Source organism: Bombyx mandarina, chromosome 09 (genome assembly GCF_030267445.1).
Source record: "Bombyx mandarina strain Sakado chromosome 09, ASM3026744v2".
Classification (NCBI taxonomy): Eukaryota; Metazoa; Arthropoda; class Insecta; order Lepidoptera; family Bombycidae; genus Bombyx; species Bombyx mandarina.
In genome coordinates this window covers 609,386-625,356 of record NC_143216.1, presented here as the reverse complement: position 1 = coordinate 625,356, position 15,971 = coordinate 609,386, and the positions used below count along the sequence as shown (strand labels likewise).

Sequence of the window (15,971 nt, the reverse complement as noted above, 5' to 3'; positions counted from 1 at the left end):
CGTGCGAACATTAATGAGTACACATAGACGTGTTGCTTCAGGTGACCTCATGTCAGAGGAGGAGGTCCTGGAATGGCTGCGGAAGAACAGGTTCCGTCAGCCCGAGCTGAACATATTCATGTACGCGCTGCTGGCGCTCTCCGTGGCCTTCATCATGTACACCGCCTTCCTGCTGCAATGCTTCAAGGCGACGCCTCCAGCTCAAACACAGCACCCGAAACAAGCGTGAGGTCTGGTCGGTGTCTCACGGTGGCCTTGTCCGTGAGGCCTGTTGTGTTACTGCATCGCTCCTTCGTTACCAATGATGGTATTTTGGAAGTTCTAAAATTGAATGTTTGTGTACAATTTTTTTAATTCTTGTTAAATGCGTGGAGCGGTTATTTCTATTAGATTCTTTGAATTATGTTAGTTATACAAGTTCTTGGGATCAAATTAATAGGAAATAGATTTATTAGACATCGTGTGCTTCGCAGAGAACTGTTGTAGAAACAAAATGGCCATATAATGTAAATTGATGTTGTTCGAATGTCCTCTTTAAGACTGTCTTGTTCTTCAATAGCTGAATTTATCTTTAAGATTAAGTGTTCGTTTTATTTTTACCTTAAGTACTTGTATTATTTTGCAAGGTGTAGGAGTACCTTAAATTATTATCTTAATTATTTTTTCTCGAATAATGTCTTGAGCAACGACAATAGAGTCATAACATAGATATGTTAACATAGTCTATTTCAAAAGTGTAATTCGTTTTACTTATTATTTTGTACACTTTGTGTTTAGACTATTTAATCAAATAATTACTGGCGATGGTTTGTTTTACCCCTTGGTTTGTCGATATTTGTGAAGGATTACAAGTTTTGGTCATCAATAAAACAAAACTTGCGACATAAATATTTATAATCGTAATTATATTAATAGTCCCTCATTTTGATCCACTTTCATACCACTTCAAGACGCGTTGTTAAAATTAGTTTTAATATTAGCGTATTGGTCTTCCGTGAATTCACTCGCAAAGTTTTCTTGCTTTTGTATTTACGACTGTAAATGTATGCTGCAGAAATTAGATACGTTAATTTAAGAAATCCTGAATTTTTTTTTCTTTTACGTCAATTTCTTAGTTAAAATGTCCAAATTACTTGTATTTTTGTTGGTTGGAGTTCAGTTTCTGCGTGTCTGTCCAATGGGCGGGACTTGGACGCCCGCGTGACCGTTTCACAAAAAATAAAACAGAGTGAAATGGGAACACGCCCGAAACATTCTATATCATTCCCGCTCGTGTATAATATCGATTTTTAATTATATTTAAACCTTCAGGTTATACTCGTATGTATTATATCATAGTTTCATTTTAAGATCGTGTGAAAAACGCATGAAAAACGACAATTAATATACTTTACAACTATGACACATTTGACAGGTTGCATGTTTTTTTTTTAATTTGACCACACGTAAGTACATTATTTTGAGATCTATCACGCAATTTTGCTAAAAACAGGCGTTTTAAAAGGAAGATCTCCGATCTACTGTTTTGACAAACTGAAGAAGATTTTAAAATACATTAAATTTCCAATTTAATAACTCTTTCATCACTTTCATACCACAACTCCGAACGGATCCAAAACTATTGTATTCATAATCTCTACGACTCAATCAATTTGATTTAATATTTGTATATTTATAATTGCGTATCAAGCAAGTATTCCGAATGCATAGGTGCTCGGACAGAGGTATCGGAGTTGCTAGGTTCCTATTAATCTGATATAAAGTTACACAAAAAAACCTTATAGCTAAAAGCGTTTAAAATTAAAAATTGTTTTATAGTAACATAAATAAGTAATGTACGTCGGATCCCGTGTGACGAGCTCAATCGAGTGAAGCGTCTACATCTGCGCTGTTATAATTATAATAATGTATATAAAAATTGTAAATATATAAATAAATGAATGTAGTAAATTCGTTTTTTTTCTATTATTTCCGTATTAAGAGTATAAGCAAGAATAGTTTTATCAGTACAAAGAGTTTATCATCTAAAATAAAATATTAATTTCTAATTTAAATGTTTCAATTTAGCGTATCGTTTCAATGCTGCAATTAAGATATAAACAAGACGATAATACGAACTAACTTGGCTTACTATGATAACGGATAATTTTACATATCACAACGTGGCTTGTGTATTTAACGGGCGCAAGAGTCGCAATACATTTGGGACTTTTTTTTTATTGCTGAGATAGGTGAACGAGCTCACAGCCCACCTGGTGTTAAGTGCTTACTGGAGCCCATAGACATCTACAACGTAAATGCGCGACTCACCTTGAGATATGAGTTCTAAGATCTCAGTGTAGTTACAACGGCTACACCACCCTTCAAACCGAAACGCATTACTGCTTCATGGTAGAAATAGGCGGGGCGGTGGTACCTACCCGCGCGGACTCAGAAGAGGTCCTACCACCAGTAATTACGCAAATAATAATTTTGCAGGTTTGATTTTTATTACACGATGTTATTTCTTCACCGTGGAAGTCAATCGTGAACGTTTGTGAAGTACGCATTTCGTTAGAAAAATTGGTACCCGCCTGCGGGATTCGAACATCGGTGCATCGCTAGATACGAATGCACCGGACGTCTTATCCTTTAGGCCACGACGACTAAAATCTGCCATCGACCGCCATCTCATATTTCAAGGCGGATAGGATATTTTCGGGAAACATCCGGTAAACATTTAACATCGGATGGGAACGAACTATGAACTAAACAAGCCACACGCCCTATCAACAAACAGGTGCTGGATTCCTAAAATCCACAGGTTTTAATAATGCGATATTACTATTACATAATAATCGTGGTAGTGATTCTGTGTGAATTACAACGCTATGACTCCTTGCCACCAGCACTTATAGCGGTAAGAGCAGTGATTACCTTTACATCTGATGCAACAGCCTGACAAGTTTCTCAAAGCAAACAACGAGAAAGGCCAGAAAATACTATTAAAGCCTCGTCAGGAAAAGTACGCGATACGAAATGGCCATCGAGAATGATGATTATTAACCTAATGACTCCTAATAACCAAATGAAGAATTCGTTTTTAGCGTTTTTGTTAAACATAACTAAACAGTATCAATTTTTAACCAAAATATTGTTAAGGTGGCGTGAAAAATGACATCTTATTTAATAAACTAATCGAAAAAAGCAAGCTTGATAATAAGCCTGATTACCTATTCTTCTTAGGACCTGACTCCGTTTAGACTGGCGCAAGAGTAGAGTACATTTTACAGGTAATTCAAAACCTCCATTAAAAAATAAAAATCATCCAAAATTTTATTAAAACTATAATAAAAATTATTAACGATACAAAATAATGTAAAATGATAACATTAATCAGTCTGTAATTAAGGCACATACATTGCTAACACGTCCGTTTTTACTTTCAAGTTTTTAAACGCTTCACATGATCGCGACAGCCGCATGATGTCCATGAACATAAGCTTACATTAAACGCAGACTGATATAGATATGAATCAAACGTAAGATAAATATTTTCTGTTTCAGACGGTACTTAATTCAAATTTTTTTTCATACAAGTTTTTTTTTATCATTTTAGAAAATAACAGAGCTCAACATTCAGTGGACAGCATTAAGAGAGATCTTCGTCCAGCCGTGGGCTGTTGCGGATTATGATGATGGAACACTATCATTAAAAGCCTTCTTGTAAAACATTCCTAGACTCAACAATTAACAGTTACTTTGTGCCGAAAAATTTAATTGTGATATAAATTCAACTAGGTGATAACAAGCTGCACTTCCTCGTGATTCTTCAAGTACTTGGACTTCTCGTTCTCGAAGAGCTGGACGAGTCGCTTCGTGAACTCCGCGTGGACCTCATCCACTTCCTCGTCTGTGGGCTCCAGGTTCCTCGTCACCTCCATCGGAGCACCCACTGAAAGGAAATACTTTTCTTTATTTTGAGATGCATTTCATATGGTTTTATTAAGCCATCTGATATACAAAATTGCATTATGCACTAATTTATGTAACACCACACTCGCGTAAGTTATGACGGGCCTTATGCAATCTTTGTAAAGTGTTATTTTGTTCCGAAGGGACATTTTACTCCGCTTACAGATCATTGGATAAAGTCGGCCGAGAGTAAACGTGGCACGGTGGCGGACTGATTTAATGTGCGGTCGGAATGTCATCGATGCATCCAGGATCACACAGGTCGTTAGTAAAAAAAACAAATAGGAGCGGAGAGAGAACGGAGCCTTGCGGGACTCCAGTCGTGAGTGTTCGCGGGGAGGAGCGGGTTCCCTCGATTCGATATCGAAAAGAGCAGTTCGACAAGAAGTCCCGTATGATGAGCACGAGACTGTCCGGTACGCCCATGTTGAATAGTTTGAAAATCAAACCGCTGTGCCAAACTTTGTCGAACGCTTTTGCGACGTCGAAGAAGAGGGCTCCCGTGTATAACGGTTTTGGTCGGTTAAGCCCTACGACAATGTACTCCGTGAGGCCGTGCACGCATGACGTATTGCTTATAAATACGAGTACCACCATTCTGCCGATTTCTGCCGCATATAGCGACGAGTTCCGGTTAAAAGAGTTTTATACTATACACGTCGACTTCGACCTTGTCTAATCCTAAGTGTATTTAATTGGTAATTAGTAGCTTTAGTTCTTTACACATAAACTAAACAACACGTGCTAGATATGAACGAGCAAAGTCTAGATTACTATGTCTAGGTTACTAAATGACCTTATCTATGTTATTACAAATACGACGCGCTGGCAACAGAGATAAATAAAGGTTGTTATTGAGATCTGCAATATTATTTTGTAAAATGTAGGTATATGTATTTGCATTGTAAAATCTTTCGCTCCCTAAGCTTAGCAGTCAAAAAGGATTTATCACAATCTACTGGTACGGTCGCCTTATCTAGAGTAAAGTAAATTACCTACATCTTTATTGTAGAACGATAATAACTTCAAAAAGAAAATATGCGATATTTAAAGTATAAGCTGCGGTCTTAATGTTAAAAGTGATATATTCTGAATATTACTGGACCACAATCAAGTATAAAGAATATTGATTGCGGTGTACCTACTACATAATAATATGTACAATACGCAATTACTTAACTAAATGAACAGAGAACAATTACACCCTATTGTTTAAATATATCATTCCGAAAGATGTTAACAGTGCAGTTACTTGCGGTAGTACTGTTAAGCTAATCAAATCAAATCAAAAAAAATTATTCAACTAAATGAAAGTACATACTTGTTGAACGTCAAAAAGAACTACCGCCAATTCACAAAAACTAGCCTCCGTCCTGAGAAGAACTGGCAAGAAACTCAGCGGGCATGTCTTTTTTTATTTAAATATCAGTTTTTTTTTTTTAATATTAGATTTTTTTTAGAATATTGATATTCATATAATAAGCTGGTGTTGCCACACTGTCGATTTTATCACCGATTCTCAATTTAGGTTCACCACTAAGATGAACCGGCGAGAAACTCAGGGATTCCTTTTTTCTTTTGCACACATTATATAACTGAATAAATTCTTCATCAAAACTAAAACGTAAATGAAAAACTTATTTCAATAATAATAAAATTAATTCTAAACTTGTCCGAAATGTAAGTTAAGGTTTGGTACCTTTGCCATGTCCTGGTGAAACTGGAAAGACCTTCGGGCCACCAGTAATCTTTCAATCATAAAAAAAAAACTTTGCCATATAAAGAGTCTCGCTACAAAATTAGCAAGACTGTTTTGTGTGATTTAATTAAGTCATTGTGATATTGAATCTTATGTGTGTGTACCCTGTGCAGAGCATTAAATTAAAATGCTAATAGAATAGCTTTTTAAATTACGTTCATTTGATTGTAACAACCGCAACACAACACTTTAGAACACGGGAATTACAAATTCTAATAGGTAATGTTGCAATCCTATACTCGGCGATTAAACCGAGTAATACATCAGCGTATCGGTCCGTCTGTCTGTCTGTCCGTCTTACTTTCAACCCACAGACGTTCACTACTAGACACAGGTCTCCCCCAAGTCAAGCCACAACGACCGGACTAGGGTGGCCTTCGTCCAGCGGATTCCCGCGACCTCAACGGGTCGTCGGTGCGACTCAGGGGATGCCTTCCCGCGCTGCGTCATCCGGTACGCGGTACCATCACCACGATACATCATCACAGACATTTAACGAAATGAAACTAATATATTTTGAAAATCAAATTACAAATACTTTTTTTTTTAATGAGCGATTACTGGTTGCCTAGAGGCCTTTCCAGTTTCACCAGGACAGGTGGGCTACCTAAAGCTCAGCCAGGAGGGGTCGGATTTGCTAATAGCTGCTTGAGTGCTTCCAAAGTAGACCTATCAACTCAAGAGCAGCTGTTTCGCGAATGAATCTACTACCGGATCGGAATCGCGACCCGCTGAGAAGATCTGACGAGAAACTTAACGAGCTGATGCATGGGTTAAGTTGCACGTCGAACTCTCTGCCGAGTTCGACGAGTACGGTTACCTGGGTCCCTAAGCCTGCTCCTAGTGTTAGAGCTGAAAGCGTCTAGTGCAAAGGTTATTGAATCTGATGAATCCGTAAGAACGTGTTGTTTCAAATACTATTAAGTATAACAAAGCTTTCAGCCAGTACAACAATCAACAATTGTCAACAACAATCGCTTTCAACAATATTCTCGTGAGCTCGGCCGGTCCATATCCAGTCTCAAGCCTGCTGTTCTGCAGCATGGACGAAGAGAACGCACGCTGGCACTGCAGTACAAACGCGAGTAGGAACAGGAAAACGCAAATAACTCACCAACAGTTGTAACGGGACTCCTGAGAGGTACAACCCCGAACGAATACTGGAACATGCCCCTCCCAAGAGGGAAGACCGGTGACACTCCAGTTATCTGACGTACTTTTTCTTGTATCCTCCTCAGCAGGCTGTTCTCGGGGTTATTGAGAGGTCGGAAAACGTCAGTTTCACCAAACGAAAAAACGGGTACAAGGGACGCTCTGGAATTATAAAATTTTATGTCAAACTAGCTGACCCGGAAGACTCCGTAGTGCCTCAATCGATAAATAAAAGACCTAAACTTTTGTATAAAATTAACTTCAAACAAACAAAAGAAATCCGTCCGACGGGGGACACATCATAGGGAAAACCAAATTGTTCTTCTTCTATATCGTTCCCTCACTACTGAGGATCGCGACCACATGCGATGTACTTCCAATGCACCCGATCATGGGTGGCATGGACTGCATGGTATAAACTACCACCGAGTGCTTCTCTTGCTAGATCCGACCATCTGGCTGGTGTTCTGCCCACGGCGCGCTTGCCTTCTATTCGACCCGTAATTATGAGCTTCTCTAATTCATGTCTGGAAGACCGCATGATGTGTCCGAAGAAGCTCATAACACGTTCCCGGCAGATAGAAGAGAGCCTTTTTCGGATGTCTAGCTGCCTTAGAATGGACTCGTTTGTTCGCATGGCAGTCCACGGTATTCGCAGCATCCTCCGCCACACCCACATTTCAAAGGCATCGATCTTTTTGATATCCCGGCTTTTTATGCACCATGTCTCCGCCCCGTAGAGGAATATGGGAAAGATCAGTGCCCGCACCAAGCGCACTTTGGTTATACATCGGATGCTACGATTTTTTCATATCTTCCTGAGATTTGCCATCGCACTTTTAGCCATTCCGGATCTTCGGCGTATCTCCCCCATGCAGCCACCCTCGGATGTTATTTGCGACCCAAGATATATGAATTCTGCTACTTTCTCGTAGCCACTGAGTGCATCAGAACGTGGAAGAAGTTGCGCTCTATCTATTATCATTATTTTGGTCTTGGAGTGGTTGATTTTAAGACCGAGTTTAGCACTTTCTTCCTCCACACGGTTCAGCAGAATTGCCATTTCCTCCTCATCTGATGCAAGCATGGTAGTGTCGTCAGCGTATCTCAGGTTCGTGAGTGTTTCACCGCCCACGGAAATACCGCCATTCCAGCCTTCAAGTGCTCTTCTCATTATGTATTCGCCGTAGATATTAAATAATTTGGGTGACAGAATGCAGCCCTGACGTACTCCACGTTCTGTATGGAAGGGTTTAGATCCTCGATTATCCAGTTTCACGAAGCAAGAACCATCAAGGTACAGATTCCGTATCAGTAGTGTGAGATGAAATTGTTACTTTTATTTAATTCCGATATTTTTATATTTATCTACCTTTTAAACCTTCTCTGGACTTCCACAAAGAATTCATGACTAAAATTAGCCAAATCGTTCCAGCCGTTCTCGAGTTTTAGCGAGACTAACGAACAGCAATTCATTTATATATATAGAATAGATAAATAATGCAATGCAATTTAACCATTATTTAAAGATTTGAGTAGTTTTCCTATTTATTTAATCTGTTAACCCAATTGAATTACGGCAATTTTAAATTTTATTAACTCTTAGGTATACCTACTCCCTTATCGTTTCGACCTTTGCTTTAGCTTTAGCTTGCTTTAGTTAATATTAGATTATATATATTGTATTATTATATTTATAATATCCTACAAATATTTTTCAGAAAATTATTATTAATAAGCTAATATTTTCGGAATGTGTTGTACATTAATACGCAAAATCAGATTTTATTATTGCTATGAATATTAGTCCGCAGGGTATGTGCAGACATATAATATTATTATTTCCTATAGATTCTAAAAAATCTAACTTATCAAAAAATAATAAAAAATATATATGTATAAGGACAAAACAGCTATGTAGCATTCGGATTGTTAACCGACTTTCTTGGTTCTAATTTAGATAATTGGGCCAATGCTAGCATAAATATGACATACCCTGACTTCATAGCGATGCGAATAAATCCCTTTCGTCGGCTGAGAATGATTTTGTACTTTCCAGGATGCGAGTCAAGCGCCTCAGCGGCTCCTCCTACCATTATAGCCACACAATTCCCTTGAAACCTCTTCGGGTTCAGTAGGTGGAGCAAGCTCTCCTGTGACGATGCACAGGTTCCTAAGGAAAGAATTAAATCCCTGAAGAACGGGAACAGGAAATGTCCCCCGAGCACTATTAAATGAGGCGTCAAGCCCGGGAATAACTTGTGGAAGTTTAAAGCGTTCGTGGCAAATGAACAATATGCTCCTGACGACAACACTCCGTGAGGGTAGCAAGCGAAGAGGTAGTTCTTGGATGGCTCCAAATCTGCCGTCTTGACTAATTTGATAGGGAAGTAATCGCGGAAATAGTTCCACCAGCCCCAATTTCTGACCCACTGTATTCTGTAATAAAATACACACCAAATAAAATTCACGGAAATACTGCCTGTGCCGCAATTAGGGCTTATGTCCAGCACTGAATTAATTGACTTAGAGTTATGTTGATATTTATTGAATAAAAAAAATACAATTTAATAAATGCACTTCTTTGAATAGCTGTTTTTATTGATTGCACGTGTGGATGAGCTCACAGAACCCCTTAATTTGAAATGGTTATCAGAGCCTATAGACATCACTAGGCGAGTGTCGCCATCTTGAGAAGACGGCGTTTCAATCAGGTGTATACTGGCGTCTTATTCTTTAGACCACGACGATTTCGAAATTATTATTTAACATTAAAGAAACATCCTTTATATGTCATTCAAAAATATGATGGTAAGACATAAAATATATGTTGTTTTTCACAGAGTTAAGCTTGTCCATTTAGAAAATTTTCACCAGAATTTTTTTATATTGCTTAGATGGTTGGACGAGCTCACAACCCACCTGGTGTTAAGTGGTTACCGGAGCCCATAGGCATCTACGACGTAAATGCGCCACCCACCTTGAGATATCAGTTCTAAGGTCTCAGTATAGTTACAGCGGAAAATGAACTATTTTGAATACGTAATAAGGTTCTGAACTCACGTTCGACCACCCTTGTGGCAGACGTCAATGTCGTTTAGCATCCAAGCAGCGTACAGTATTCCAAGCCACCAGTAATCAGAGTACAGCAATGTGAGGAAGAGGTACAGCAGCGTGCCTTGTCCGAACAGCGCCAAGCACACCCAGGCGGTTGCGGCCAGGGTCTGGAGACGCCGCGACATGGGCACGTTGAGAGGAGCCCATTCTATCCCCACACTCCGTGATATTTTTCTATGGAAACGAAACGTATTATAGAGATTTATTTCTATTACTTGGTACTACCATTTTTACTGGTAGTAGGACCTCTTGTGAGTCCGCACGGGCAGGTACCACCACCCTGCCTATTTCTGCAGTGAAGCAGTAATGCGTTTCGGTTTGAAGGGCGGGGCAGCCGTTGTAACCATACTGAGACCTTAGAGCTTATATCTCAAGGTGGGTGGCGCATTTACGTCGTAGACGTCTATGGGCTCTAGTAACCACTTAACATCAGGTGCTAAGCACGTCCACCCATCTAACCAATAAAAAAAACTTTTTTATTGCCTATGTAGGCAGACGAGCATACGGCCCACCTGATGGTGAATGGTTACCGTCACTCATGGACATCAGCATTGCCAGGGACAGAGCCAAGCGGCTGCCTACCATTTAATACTTTCCACAAGCCTCGCTTGAAGAAGGGCATACTTCTAAAATACCTTCATCAGAGTGTCTGTGCCCAGGGACCTTGGATACAAATCACATACTATGTATAAGCTTATACTGGGAGTGACAAAACTATTTCTTTCCGTTTGATCTCGGTAAAACAGACTGCTCTCTTGGTGTAATTGCTTATATTCAATAACTGTATCAAGTTTCATAAGAAGACGAGTAGTTTAGGGATATGTAGATGAGAAACATACATACATTTATTTTTATTTCATTATGATAATAACAACTGGGGACAAAACATGCACGGTCATCCGGCCCTAATTCAGGATTCCCTGTGTCTTGGCTACCAGAGACTGACTTATATACGTTTAAGTGTATGAATATATAGATAAACTAGCTGTACCCGTCCGCTTCGCTGGGCATTTAAAATTAACAATATATTTTTTGTCATTATTATTAGGGAGTAGAACACTCATATAAATATTAGCCTATCCATTAAGTACATGTATTTTCTACATGGATACCAAGTTTCAAGTCAATCGGATGCACGGTTCAGTAGTTATAACGGAACAACCGTAAAAACCACTGTAGATTTATATATTAGTATAGCCAGACAAATAGCAAACAAACCTGTTCATTACACGAATGTTTGCCCGATGTGGGAATCGAACCCGCGACCTTCGGCGCATCAGTCAAGGGCGCTAAATACTGCACCACCGGGTCATTATGCAAATAGATACTTCGTGTCAGTCTAGCCATCAATTTAATTAATAAATGGCTCTGGCTGAAGTTCAAAGAACACGTTAATTAAACTGTGGAACGAGACGCAAGTGAATGTTCGTATCGCGAACTACCTTGAATATAGTCAATGGCGGTGTTCAAGGGAATAATGATGTACAATTGAAGCCGTCAGCGCAAAAATGGCCTAAGCTTAGCATAGCTATTATGGAGCAATGAGGTTTAAGTTTTCATGAATTTGAATTTGAGTAGACAAAAAAACAAACCGCACAAAAATAATGTTTACAAAGCCATCTGTGTGCTTAGTGTGAGTTTTAAACGTTCTCGATAACGTAAAAGTTAATTCAAATTTGTATGCAGTCGGAACAGCGCCCCTAGCGGCAAGCGTAGGCAAACGCTCCAACTCCATACAAATTTAAGTTAACTTTTACGCTATCGAGAAAATTAAAAAACTCGCACTAAGTACACTGTTATCTATGGGTGAAAGTATGGATAGGGCGATTTTGCATCAAAATATATTATATCAATACATTTTAAATAAATATAATAATAATAAGCATGATTATGAAAAATTGTGGGTTAGGCCACTTTTGCGCTGACCGCCTGAATTATTATGTGCTTCGGCCTTAGGTATTTGAAGTGCCTTTCAATCGCGAGATTACTGATCTGTGACTAGACATACGTGGTTACCGAATGCCGTTAGCTTCTGTAAATCATGTGAGGTGTGTTAATAGTTGTCCAAACAAGTGTCTTCACGGGTACTGTAGCCATGAGCCTCTAAGTAATAACAGCTTATTCACATTGTCGATATTATAAATGAAGGTTTGAATTTAAAACCGTATGCTGTTTCGCCAACATCATCATTATGCGTGAAATCAGGTACTCTAAATAATGCTAGCCCGCTGATCGTAAATCGACCTTAAGCTGACATCTTAAAATTTAAAGTCATGATTTTTATTATCACTATTAGTAACTTTTTCTTTGGTTTCCTTACTAAAGTAAAAGAAAAAACTAATTGTTTCCAATTGCTTTTATTGACATCTGTATAGCACTTAGCAAAACATTTGAAATTCATCTCTTCTTCTTAGTCGCATACTTCATTGCTGAAGGTCGTGTCCCTGAAAGCCCTTCGTGGCTTTTTGTACCATTAGCTTCCATTCCCTCCGGTTTTCGGCTTCTCTCAGGGCTGTTGCAACAGAGTCCGGTGAGCGTGGTTATCTGATCTGACCAACGGTTTGACGGCCGGTAGGTCTTTTCCCTTCTACCTTGCCCATCACACCCAATTTTTCAAGGCTTAAAATTTTCAAGGTTAAAATTCATAATTATCTTTAAATTTCATTTTCCTCCAACGAATTTTGAAGAATTTATATTTAATTTATTTCATTGCAAAATAATTGACCTTTACCCTTATTTTCCTCGTAACTGTACTCTCGATAATTCGTTGGCGTAACGATCATGAGTAATAGTGTGGAGTAAGTATGGATATGTCTCCTCAAATTATTTTAACTATTGTAGCGAAGGAATAAAGGCGTGTTATGATACAACGGAAAAGTATTAGATTGATGACTGGCTATCTTGTTGATCAAATGAGATACATCGCATATATTACACTTATATTATAACAAGCTGGGCAGAGGCAATCACTATGTGGTGCTTGATAATGAAAAAATCAAACACAAACATTTTTATAGATATCTCTAGAGCAGGAAGAAGATTAATAAAATAATAAAAGAAACACAGAGAAAACGGAAAACAAAAAAAATCGTGCCTTTTCTATGAAAAACTCTATGAGTTCAAACACTTATGTTGTGTTTAGTTAGAAAATCTGATGACATTATTGTAATAATACAGCCCATGGTCGAAATTGAATGGATATCCGTTATTTCTGATAAATACTTTTGGGTTAACTTGTAAGAGCCTCTCCCCATAAACTACAGATTGAAAATGCGTGTCTTTATCATAAAAATACAAAGTACGATGAACCTTTGAACACACACAAAATTTATCAGTAAAAATTTAAAAGGTACCAGTTTGTTTGATAAGCTATCAATATTAATTCTATATATGTTACAAATTGTGAAACGTTTTGGCTACGACACGCTATGATTTGATTTGGCGTGTCCCCAAGATAGCGTAAGTTTGAAAGTAATCAGAGATACCAATTCTACATTAGGTATTTCAAAAAAACTAGCATCATTTTGTTTTGTTATTAGGACAGTAAAATCTGTAGCTCAGTTCATCTCAAGAGGTAATAGAGGCTTTTAGAATCTACCGTCAAAATCCGAATTCCAGCCATATAACAAATATTCTACCTTCCAATCCGAAATAAATGACTGTTCTGCCACAGAATAACATAAGACGCGGTAACTTCAACCATACGAACTCATCTTAAGATCTAGTAAACAATTGCCGTGACAAATACAAGATTTTTGACAGTAACTACAAGACCGGACTGGATTGAATATCGTTCCTCACCTCTAGTTATGAGGTCGGAGTCTCAAAATATCACAATAAAGTTTATTCTACCCTTTAAACGGAAATGCGATAGGGATGCACGGTACCTAACTACTCGTATGGCGGTACTGGCACCAGTTTTGTTACTTAGCTGTAATAATTATCAGCGTCCGCAGTCTGTACACAGTTTATTTACATTAAGAGGATAGGCGCGAGGCCTCGCTGTGGATGTTAGCGTTCACAAACAATACATCTCCAAACAAAAGTTCATATAAAACACGGATTGAAACATATAGCTTCGTAGCAAACGTTGCATTACAACTACAATATGAAAACGAAAGAACTCGATTTGTATTTATCGTAATCACTGTTCAAAACTTTAATTTAATATTATTGCGTTCATCATCGTGTTAGGATATTGTGCACTCTTGGGATATGTACATTTAGATACCTGTCATAATAATAATAATGTCTGTCCTCTATTTATTCAGGCTCACATGAATATAACACGTTTTTAAATGTTTGCAGTGTAAATAACTAGTTCACACACCATTTCCAAATATTTTTAAAACAACAACTACATAATTATTTCATTTTACATACCTAAACATGTCAGCCGCCGTTTCAAGCATCCCAATAACAATAATTTATTTCATACACGTTGACTCGCTAATAATGAACACGCGGGCACACGACCGAACATTTCTTATCTCGGCGGACGACTGTGGGACGGGCCGAGGACTAATCTCGAATCATTTGGTGTCTAACCACATTGATTGTGTTGTTGTCTATGGGATTAAGTGTTCACTTGTACTTAAAGGAGTCGTTTGACACTGTACTGACCTCAACTTCAACCATAAAATTTCTTCGACCATAAAAAAACAATATCTTATTACATCCCACTAGGGTTACCAGCTACTTTTTTTACCTACCTATGCTGATAGCCTTGAGAGGCTATTTCAGCTTCTCCTTGACGTGTAGGTGAGCTCACGGGGCTCTAATTGGGAGTGCTGCTAACACTGGCCCTAGCAAGAGCCGTGCTTCGCAGAATCTACCACCGGATCGGAAACGCGACCCACTGAGAAGATCCGGCGAGAAACTCAGTGGGTTGTGTCTATGGGTTAATTCGCTCGTCGAGCCCTTCATCGCAAGTGACGGGCTCGACGAAGACTGTGACTTGCTTGCTGCTTGCTGCTTGTTACCACAAGCACCGTTAATGGATCGGTAGGATCCGTAATGACGTGTTTAGGGCGACGTCGACTGTTTACCATTCGGTCTACAGGATTGGGTATGAACTAGCTGCAAGACTATTGATACGTAAGCATTCAAGACATGAGTGAGTAAATGAGTCTTGTATTTTGTATATTGGGTGACAAGCTTACAGTCCATCTGGTGTTCAGTGGTTCCTAATGCCCATGAACATAGCAGCATGGATACCTGCAAAAGCTATCCCACTCTCCGAACTGGAACGTTTGACTGTTTCGCGGCAGAAAAAAGGGGGATAGTGGTAACTGCTCGTGCGGGCTTTCAATAAACCTGAACACCAGTAATAAAGGGTTTATATAAACTTCCCTTGTAATGTGTATATTTTTAATTTTGTCCACGTGACTGTAAGAATCATTGTCGCTCAGGGACAAGAAGGGTGCTGAAGCCGCAGTCAGCCCGCCACCTGTCGGTAATATGACGAATACAAAAATAACATTCTGATTGTTAGTATATATGTGATGTAGTACATATTAACGAACGGCGGTAAATTATGTAACATCTTGACAACACTTGATCAAACAACAGCATTTAAATCAAACACGAAATTTATAATACTATTCAAATGCAACTCGTCTGCATTTGAATAAATCAAAAATAAATTATCAAAATCCATACAAATATGTGTTTGTGATTGACAGTGTTTTGTTGACTTGTTATACAATCTAATGTAATATATTATGTGGTCATATAATTTTAATACTCGTATATCATGTCAATTAGGTCGAGTTAAGAGAACAATGAGTTAGTAAAATGAGCTGCGGTAAACCAAAGATTAAGTAAAAACCAAATTAACAATAAAATGAAGGAATGCCTCGGAAACAAGGTTCACCTAATAGTTTCTAAATGAAACTAACGGGTTTTTTATTGCATAGCTGGGTGGACGAGCTCACAGCCCACTTGGTGTTAAGTGGTTACCGGAGCCCATAAACATCTACTACTTAAA

General features: G+C 38.6%; 2 protein-coding genes across 6 annotated transcripts in view; one reads left to right on the top strand and one right to left on the bottom strand.

The window, feature by feature from the left end:
• The window catches only part of hlk (hulk), a 40,789-nt gene extending 38,839 nt beyond the window's left edge, over positions 1 to 1,950 (top strand). For all 5 annotated transcript variants that reach the window (XM_089729620.1, XM_089729619.1, XM_028187980.2 and 2 more), the window contains one exon: positions 42 to 1,950. In XM_089729620.1, coding sequence (XP_089585746.1) covers positions 42 to 229 — 188 coding nt within the window. In that variant the 3' untranslated portion in view covers positions 230 to 1,950. The remainder of the gene's footprint in view (positions 1 to 41) is intronic.
• A 1,363-nt stretch (positions 1,951 to 3,313) lies between these two features.
• On the bottom strand, positions 3,314 to 14,623 carry LOC114253298 (2-acylglycerol O-acyltransferase 2-A). The gene is made up of 5 exons (XM_028188122.2): positions 14,366 to 14,623; positions 9,929 to 10,156; positions 8,861 to 9,304; positions 6,828 to 7,027; positions 3,314 to 3,934 (listed from the first exon to the last, which is right to left on the bottom strand). The coding sequence occupies exons 1-5, from the start codon at positions 14,392 to 14,394 to the stop codon at positions 3,777 to 3,779; spliced, it is 1,059 nt and encodes a 352-aa protein (XP_028043923.1). The 5' UTR covers positions 14,395 to 14,623; the 3' UTR covers positions 3,314 to 3,776.
• Positions 14,624 to 15,971: the final 1,348 nt, after the last annotated feature.